Raw genomic sequence first — 9221 nt, 5'->3', positions numbered from 1 at the left:
GTGAAGGAAAACATAGCAAACCTTTGCTGTTGGGGCTCAGGCATATGGACACGGCCTCCCTGGTGTTACTTCTGGGTTTTAAAGTATACTTTTTAGGTATCAGTTCTTTTTAGACGGTTCAACATTGAGATTTGAGTCTCAGGTGGTATCCAGGGCAGTTGGAGTCTAGCTCAGCATCCTGTGCTTTAGCCAGCACTGTGCTGGATTTGCTCAGGGCACACAGCAGGTTGAAGGAAGCATCCCTGGATGCATGACGGAAATTCAGTGCTCAAACACATTTCAAAATGTGTCCTGGAGCCTTCATGGCTTGGATCCATTAGCTGGATGGTTCTTTGGCTTTCCAGCAGCGTACTCAACTCCTGTTCCTTCCCTCACTCTTGTCCCATGGGCGCTGGTGAGATTCAGTCCTGAGCAAACAATTCCCTCCCCATCCCCTGCCCTGAGCTGCTGGAGTTTGCTCCTTCCCTCTGTGCCTGGGCTAACGGGTATGAAACCCTCTTGGACCTGTGTGCAGATTCATCACGTTATTACCTGAAGTGAGAAAGTGTGTCTCCTCATGGTACAAAGGGAAAGAGGCTTGGTGCCAGGGGTCCCCCAGGAGGGAGGCAGGCACCTGAAGGCTGGAGACAGTCACATCAGCCCAGCTCTGACAAGGGTCGGGGCAGTGGCACTGAGGGGCCTCGTTAGTGCTGGCATGTGTCAAACACCCTCAGCTGCCCACAATGTCAGGCGGTTCTTCATTATGGAGCAGGTCTGATGGGTGAGGCTGAAATTATGGATATGTATGCAAATGTATGCAAATTCACAGTCTACTGGGTTTTCAGTAGGGCTTGTTGGCATATTCCATAAGGAAGCAGCTATTTTAAGTTTATTATATTTTGTTCTAGTCTCTGGAAGACATAATCCCTTCTCAAAGGCCTGGGAATTCATCGTTAGACGCATTAGAGCCCTGACGAAGGGCAACAGGCAGCATGTGGTGGTGAGACCAGCCCTGCTGCCCCCCGTGCCCATAGAGAGGCCTCTGGAAACAGGCAATGTGAGCAGATGGGACAAAAACACGAGCCAGGCAGGGAACGAGGCTGTCTCCGTGCTCCTGGTTGCTGCCGTGACTTTGCAAGCGGGGCAGAGCCGGGGCTGGGAGGAGGTCTGTGCTCAGGGCACACCCTTGGGATTTCGCCATGCACGCCTCTCCCGAGGGTGCCCCACTGGCAGTACTGGGATGAAAAGCAACTTGCCTGTGCAGGAGTTTCTGCTGCGTCTGTCAGGCATTTGGTGCTGGATGAAATGGTCACCGGGCACGTCAAAAAGCAGAGGAAGCCATCGGCTGCTGCAGGCGGCGGCTGATATTGGCAGGTTAGGAATATCCAAGTCCCACCATCCCGTGGTCCTACAACAAATGCATCACTGTGGGGAGCAGTGACCCGGGGATAGGACCCAAAAAGCTCACCCATTCAGTCACTCGTATGATGTGAACCCAAGGGAGACACCGCCAGCCCGAGCCCTCACACAGACCTCAGGAGGCCGGACAACACCCGGTACCGGGGGGCTCGGTGCGGCCGCGGTGCAGCTCGGTCATCCCGAGCGCTGCTCGCTGGCACCGAGATGTTTCCATGGTGCCTGTGCGAGCAGCCGCAGCGTCCGCAGGCCCCGCACCGCGGCTGGGTCTCGCTACGCGGGAGGGAGGCAGTCACATCCATACTTTCTGCCTGCGAGAGCCTTTTCGTCTTTTTTCCCCTTTCACATCAGTTCATTGCAGGTGACTGTGTCTCCTCCAGCTCACAAGCCTTTAAATGCACATATACACGAGTTTTCTTTCCAGGGCTGGGCCGATGCAGCGCTGCACGCTGGAGGCCGCTGCACCAGGCAGCCCATCACACCGGCGCTGCCCCGTGCAGAGAAGGGGCTCAGGGCCATCCCCCAGGGAATCCCTCGCTGCTCACCCCGGAGTGAATTGCTTCCTTCCCTGGCTACGTTTGGGCTCCTCACTCCAGGGTTATGAGGGCTCGCGGTGGCTGCATCCCTGCGATGTGTGCTGAAGGGAGGAGGTAAGAGTATCCTGTGGCCACATGCTGGGGAAGGGAAAAGACATTGGCAACAGGGACCATTGCACAGGATGGTGGCAGGATGCTGTCCTTCCCCTGCAAGCAGCCAAGGACATCAGCTCTGCGTCCCACCTGGGCACCCTGGGATTTCAGGGTGAGCCACGGTCAGGCGTGTGGCCGCGCAGTGGGACAGGCTCCTGGGACACATCACCGACCGCACAGCCGGCACGGAGGGAGGCAGCCCACCCTGTGGCACGGATCACCGCCTGGTCACCCCTCCGTGTTGGGGTGTATGGATTTGCTGTTGGCGAAGCTTCATTTTTAAAATGCATTAGCAGCTCGAGGTCACTTACAATAGAGGCTTTAATTAAAGTAGAGATCAATTTTTGTCAGTGCGCGGGCAGAGCACAGTCTGTACTTTTCCGTCAGGAGCCACGTCCGCTCGCTCGTACAGAACGCACCGCAGGGAGGGGGGAGCTCTGCAGAAAAAAAAAAAAAAACCGAAGCACCAGAGTCAGTTTGCGACGCCGGGGACCAACAGCTGCCGAGAAAAACAGCTGTATCCATGATCGCTACTCCGCGCACCGGCGCACGCAGATAGCCCGCGGTGCAGGCAGGGCAAGGCAAAGGGGCTTGGTACGTAATAGTGTCTCCCGGGATCCTACCTAAACAAGGAATTTAATTCGCAGACATCTTTGGTAAGCAGCACATTAAATGGGTGGTTGCCGAGGCTGTGCGCGGCGCGGCACCTAATGGCTTTGTTTTGCTCTTGGTCCTGAGAGTCAGGGGTCCCCCGCTGGGACAGACTAATTCAAAATGCGTTAGTGTCAATGGCAAGACCTCAGGAATCATTCCTTCCCTAGATCTTAAGAGAAAAAGCAACTTGCACACTATTAATGGACACCAACTCATATCACGGTTCCTTCCCTTTGCACGATACAGCAGCTCACAGAAGTTGTGCAAACCCTGATTCAGACTGGCACAGTGCTCAGAATACTCCCAAACCTAAAGACAGACTTGGTCCACTGAATTTCTTTTTAAAAATCTTTTTAGCAGGAGGTGGCAGCAGCGGAAGGGAGGGCGTTTGGCAAGGACTGGTCTCACCGGAGTGCAGGAGCTGGCCAAGGCGCTGCGGGGTGACAGCTGAGTCTTGGCCATCTCCTCCATCAGCACACAGGGCTCTGCACTGCCCGTCCTCACGGGACCGCAGGGACTGCGTAAGAGATGGGAAAGCAGGCGATGCTGAAAAAAATCTGAGGGTTTTATCTATGAGAAAGCAACCAATAAAGCTGCATGAAGCTGTGCAGTCAGATGACAAAAAAGTGCTGCAGCTTACTGGGGAGCAGGGAAAATATTTGCTGCAAGGACAGGGAAGGGGCTCATTCCTGAGTCCATGTTCCTCCTCTGGCTGGAGCACAGCACTGCAGCTTCCGCTGGCTGAGCACGTCCTGCTGTCTTCTGCTCCTGTCCTCAGCTAACCCCGCCGGCGACGCTGGCCGGAGCATCAGGCACCGCTGGGACATGCTCTGCCACCATTTGGCTTTCCCAGGCATCCCGCACCAGCCCTGCAGCTGATGCCCGGTCTCATCGTCACCCCGTCCCCAGAAACATGTTTAGGAGGCTTTGCAAGGGAGCACTGAGATCTGCAAGGCAGCACCGAGATCGTATGGCTCTTTCCAATCACTGTGCTTTCTCTCCTAGCCACAGGGAGCAGCTCTCACCCCATAGGAAGGGGCTGCCCTGCACTGGGAGAGGGTGGCAGCAGCCACAGCTCTTGCCACACAAGCTGTGAGGAGCCCCAAGGCTGTAAGGGTTAATTGAGAGGGGAGCCACATTTTCAGGGGTGCAAATGGACAGAAGGCACAGCAATGGAAGGCAAGGGCTGGGCAGGTGACTGCTGCTTTTTGGGTTGTCCTCCCTTCTGACTGCTGGAGCTGTTTCAGACAGGGTGCAAACTGGAACATGAGATGCTCCAGTAGCCTGGCATACAAGAATGCCATGTCTCTTTTTTTCCTTTTTCTTTTAAAATAAGCTAGGCAAGGTTTTTGGTCAGGATGCATGCAACACCTTCCTTTAACTAATACTTTGCTTAACTGCACCTCAAGGTGCAGTGCAGTTCCCACAGTCATCTCTTCCCTCAAACACTTTTCCTGCTTCTCAAGTGCTTTAGGCTTACTCTTAAGGTTTTTACACATCTGCTCTCTCCCAGGGATGCCCAATCTGGCGCTGTGCAGAACAACAAGGGTGCCTGCACCTCCAGCATTTCCGTGCTGAAGCCCCCGTGACTTCCCTGAGTTAAACACTTACCCTGCAAAGATAAAGTGAGTGTTTACACACACCCCTCCAGCAGATTACTCCTATTTAGGAAGCTGTTTATTCTCAGCACATCTGTTCTGTAGACAGAGGTGGTGGCAGATGAGTTTAGGTCTAGGGTGGCAAGAACACCATGAGGTATTCCAAAATATGCAGCTTTGAGGAGAAGGTCTGTGCTAGAAGTGATCAACTTGTTCTGGTGAGTGGTGTGCCCATCACCCCAGCTTTGGGACCTGATGTAATGCCTCTGTGAAAATGGAATGAGCAAAGGAACTGGCAGAGACCAAATTATCCTCATTCCTTGCATAGCTCAATTCTTCACTTTCGATCCTAGACTGGTAGCCTCCAGGGATAAGAAAGCGCATTGTCAGAAAACCATTTCACATCCTGAATTTCTGCATTTCTGAAAGTTCTCCTGAGGGCTCAAGAGGATTCTTTAGGTAACCAGAATCAGAATCCTCAAGGGAACAGATGATTTGCAAAGGCCTGTGGTGGAGGACTTGGGAAGGAATTCTGCTTGGCCAGACTTGAGGGAAGAAAAAAAAATGAAAGAAAAGAATAATGTATTCATATGAGCAATTAATTTATTTTTCTAGAAACGTTCTCCTGCTTAAATTATAACCAAGCCCTGGCACTGCTGAGTGCTATGATTTAATACCCCCATAATTAAAGACTTTGTTGTCATCCTAAGTTCTCACTGTGCAGAGAAAAATCAGCTCAAGAGCAGGAGAAATCTTTTTTAAAAGTCAAAGGCTGATTAGCATGATGAATACTTGTGAGAATGCTTCCGGCACACAGCCTCAAACCTCCCGTCAGCTATCACCCCATCCCCAGGATGGGATGGGTGCACTCTCCCAAGCCAACCTGCCCCAGTCTGCCCAGCTAGGTTTGGTCAGGCAAGGAACAGCAGGGTCCAAAACACCCACTAAGGCCTTCCCTGTTAAGGGTGAGCCAAACCAAGAAGCAATTCAGGCACTCCATTATGGGTGAGGGATGTTTACCCAGAACACACTAGAGAAGATATTGCTCTGCTCCAGTTACAGTGGGCTCTGTGGTGCTCAAATACCAGAGCATGAGGGGAGCTTTAAAAAAAACACCCTATATGAGGGGTGGCACCATTCACACACCAATCCTTGAAATGTTCCTAAGCCTTTCTTTGGGACTACTGCTTTGACAACAAGTCAAAAGTATTTATTGTTTTATCACCCTTAAGATGCCTGAATAGATCCTGCAGCCTCCTTACTGTGCTTCAGCTGTAAGGAAGCAGTCACATAAATCAATTAAAAAGGAACTAATAGGGCCAGTGACTCAATGAAATGACAACTCTAACACAAACTGAGGGCACAACATTTTAACACTGTATTCCACCCAAAGGACTTCTGTCTCTCCTGAACATTCATTTACCTGCAGCAACTTGCACCTTTCTCGTAGTGTTCGCCTACAGAGCTTCGAAGTATCTTTCAGTTTATGTAAAACATCCATGTGAACGAAGGGAATTTACCATGAGACTAAAGCAAGTGTCAGTGGCAGATTGTTTTCAGATGTCAAGACAGACGACTATGAACTTTAAAACCTCCCTCTTCTGCTTTATTGACAGGTAAATTGTTCAAAAATGTTCTCACAATTCAATAATTACAAAGACTTAGACTTACATTAAAAAAGTAAAAACCAGAAAACCCCCAAAGCAGTAGTGTCCAGCTCTAACTGAGCCCCTTTATCAAGAATCTGAGAAAAAGAGCAAGTACTGTCGAACACTTAACGTAACAGGATTCAATGTTGACTAGAACACTCAGTTTAAACTAAAGATAAGTGCACGTCCTATACAGTGTTTCAGAAAAGAACATTAGCCATTGGCATATCATTAGCCCATTTAAACCGAATTTTAAATAAGTGACATCCAACTGTCATAAAATTGGCACAGAAGGCACACTAGTGTGACAATGACAAACTGGATATGCCAGCCACGGAATTAATTACAAGCTTTTAATGAAACATGGTCACAAATCCTTGATTACTAAATGTATAATACATGGAAGCATGAGATTAAATATACACGCAAAACATCACTGCACGTGGGCCATCGCAAAATATACAGGAGTGTGTTGTGCATTTTTCTACATGATCAATACTTGATTAATAATCATGGGGTCTTCATGCAGGTGAGGATACAGTTAATGAGAAAAGCAGCACCCCCAGTTACACATCCTTCACGTTCCACTTTGGTAGCCAATAAAGCAGACTGATGTTTTAGTGCGATATAGTCCCTTAGGTCAGGCAGACTTCGAGGGCAATGCGTCCACGAGAAGGCTTGCTAGCTAAACAGCGTAGTGTGTCCTTACACCAAAAAACCCAGGAGAAACAACTTCTCAGGAGGAGATAGGCAGGAACTAGGAGTAAAATTTTTTTTTTTTCACAGCAGTAATTACCAGTATTTTAAAAGCCCTGACTAGTGACTGATGAGGACTAAAAAGCAGGGAATGGGTAAAGAGATAACTGGCAGTCGTCCTATGTACAAGACTAAAAAGTTGGTAGAAAGATAGAAAGACAGTTATGCAGCTGTATATGTAATGGCTAAATGATTTAAAAGGCCACAAAACTATAACCAGCTTTCATTTGACTTCCTGGTGATGTTGGAAACGACCTACAGCTTCCTAGCATTCTCCTTAAGATTTAGGAAACAAACAGTTATGGGAAAAAGGGAAAAGTGTATTCATCTGAGGATGTAACTAGACCTGCTCACATTTCCTATTTAGAGGTCCAAATTCTGTCTAAAAGGATTTCCTGCTAATCAGACATTACATCATTCTATAGAAAAATAATATTCCTGATATTGTAGCAACATTATCAGTATCTCTCTCTATTTCTCTTTCACCATAAGAATAAGACTATTTACTGGTGGCCTTAAATGCTCCTATGCAATAAAACCATGTCACAGCTGTGCAGAAAGGAACCAACCATAGCTGAGCAGTGAACAATTCTGCATAAAAAGCTTGATCGCTATTAGTAAAGAATTTTCTTCATTTCAATAGTTTGTATCTACAATCTGGATATATAATTATTCTTGTACAACACTAGAGAGTCTGTGTCAGTCTTGGCACTAGCATCTGAGTCAGCTTTGCCCTGCTCTTGAATACCATGGAGTAGCGGATGACCGGAGCTGGAATGGTGAGAGCGGTAGTGTTATGCGTCACAGGTTGACTGGTCCAGTCCATCTAGCGTAAGCTGATTCCTATGAGGAGAGTTGGGACTTGGGGGACCGCTTGGATTTGAGCTGTTAGATGGAGTAGAGTGTTTGGTGGAGTCTGAATCAGGCTGTTAACGAGAAACATTAAAAAATTATGTTTACTTAAAGTGAATTCTTTACACTCAAGAGCTTTCAAAGGTACTCAAAAATTAGGGTGAGCAACACCTACGAAGCAGTGTGCATTACATTAATTTCATAGTTAAACATTCATGCAAGTACTTCCATTATCATCAACAGGCTGTAGTGTAGTCCCAAAGGTGACCTTCTGACGTAACAGGAATTATGGTAAAGTATGTGGAAATCGCTACATCTCCAGCTCCTCTCTGTTAGCCATTGCAAAACTTTCCTGATGGAATGCATCTGTCTGTTCACTGTTGTTCAGAACTTACCAGCCTGCAATTTCTAGGTAATTTTTATAGCCCCGGAGGAGGTTTATCTACCCATGTAAACATGTAAACGATTACGGTCAAATCATCCTCAGTTTGGTGAGAAGGAAGGAAACAAGCATGTGAACTGTCTACAAAACAGCAACAAGCATGTGAAGTGCCCGACAAAAGAGTGAAGGTTGCCAAGAATCAGGCTGGAGATCTGGAAACAGAACAGACTTACTGGATACATCCTACGTCAATATCTAATAAAGACTATCCACAGTTATTTCCCCAGTGTTAGATTAGTTGTTGGATATTTGCCTTCACAACCTGGTCTCACTTCAACAGGATGGCTGGCAAGATTCCCATTTTTTGGTGAGTTACAACTCTGAGCACTGCACACATTCACAGCTAATGAAACACTGCACAGGAAAAACTGGTACCATTGCAGCAAGTTATTTTCAAGGAAGGGAAATATATATTTAGCAAATAGATTGAAAGGTAACATCCTTTGAGAACGCTGTTCACAAGATTTTGCATGGCTTGAACAATAATAAGATCATCTATAACAAGATTATCCTAACATGATCCAGTTCATGCTGCAATAAAGCCAAAAGCTATGGGGAAAAAAGTATAAAGCCAAAAGGTGTTATTAGAGCCTCTTTCCAGTTTCACACTACAATTTTTTAACATTTAGAAAGTCACAAGATATTGTAAGATACACCAAAAGAGAAAAGATTGTAAAAAGTCCCCTTTAGAATCTATCATTTGTGCCTACAAACTGCAAGTATTTTTACAGCATGGAATATAATGGAATTTGGAAAGGATGTGCAGAATAACTAAGTCAACTAACATAGTCCATCATCATCACCTTTGAAAATCAAGCCTGTTTAGAGATCCCCATTTTCCTGTGCTTTTTAATGGCTTACTGAAGGTGACAAAGGAAGTCAGAACATGACTGTAATCAGAACTCTGGACTTGGGGTGTACTAAGGCATCCTGCAAAGGTCTGGCTTCAGGAAAACATGCTTAAAAATCCAGAACATTACATGGGCTTGCAGTTGGGTATCAAAAAGCACTAAAAAAGATCTTGATCTAAGAGTTTGTCTCGCAGGACCACTAACACTTTCTTTCCTAACACTTTCATTGCACAGACAGTCCCTCAGGAAAGCTTGGAAGAAGCTACACACATGATAAATCAAGGAAGCAAAAATCATATATCTTCTCTATTTAGATTCAGGAACACCAGTTTTGT

General features: G+C 47.1%; 1 protein-coding gene across 10 annotated transcripts in view; it reads right to left on the bottom strand.

The window, feature by feature from the left end:
- Positions 1 to 5917: 5917 nt before the first annotated feature.
- The window catches only part of CDC42BPB (CDC42 binding protein kinase beta), a 94564-nt gene continuing 91260 nt past the window's right edge, over positions 5918 to 9221 (bottom strand). For all 10 annotated transcript variants that reach the window (XM_027735534.2, XM_039381085.1, XM_027735525.2 and 7 more), the window contains one exon: positions 5918 to 7667. In XM_027735534.2, coding sequence (XP_027591335.1) covers positions 7536 to 7667 — 132 coding nt within the window. In that variant the 3' untranslated portion in view covers positions 5918 to 7535. The remainder of the gene's footprint in view (positions 7668 to 9221) is intronic.

This window comes from Pipra filicauda, unplaced genomic scaffold (genome assembly GCF_003945595.2).
Source record: "Pipra filicauda isolate LSUMZ 115617 unplaced genomic scaffold, ASM394559v2 scaffold212_size3012638_pilon, whole genome shotgun sequence".
Classification (NCBI taxonomy): Eukaryota; Metazoa; Chordata; class Aves; order Passeriformes; family Pipridae; genus Pipra; species Pipra filicauda.
Note: the sequence above shows the minus strand (reverse complement) of the source record. Positions and strands in the feature narration are given on the sequence as shown.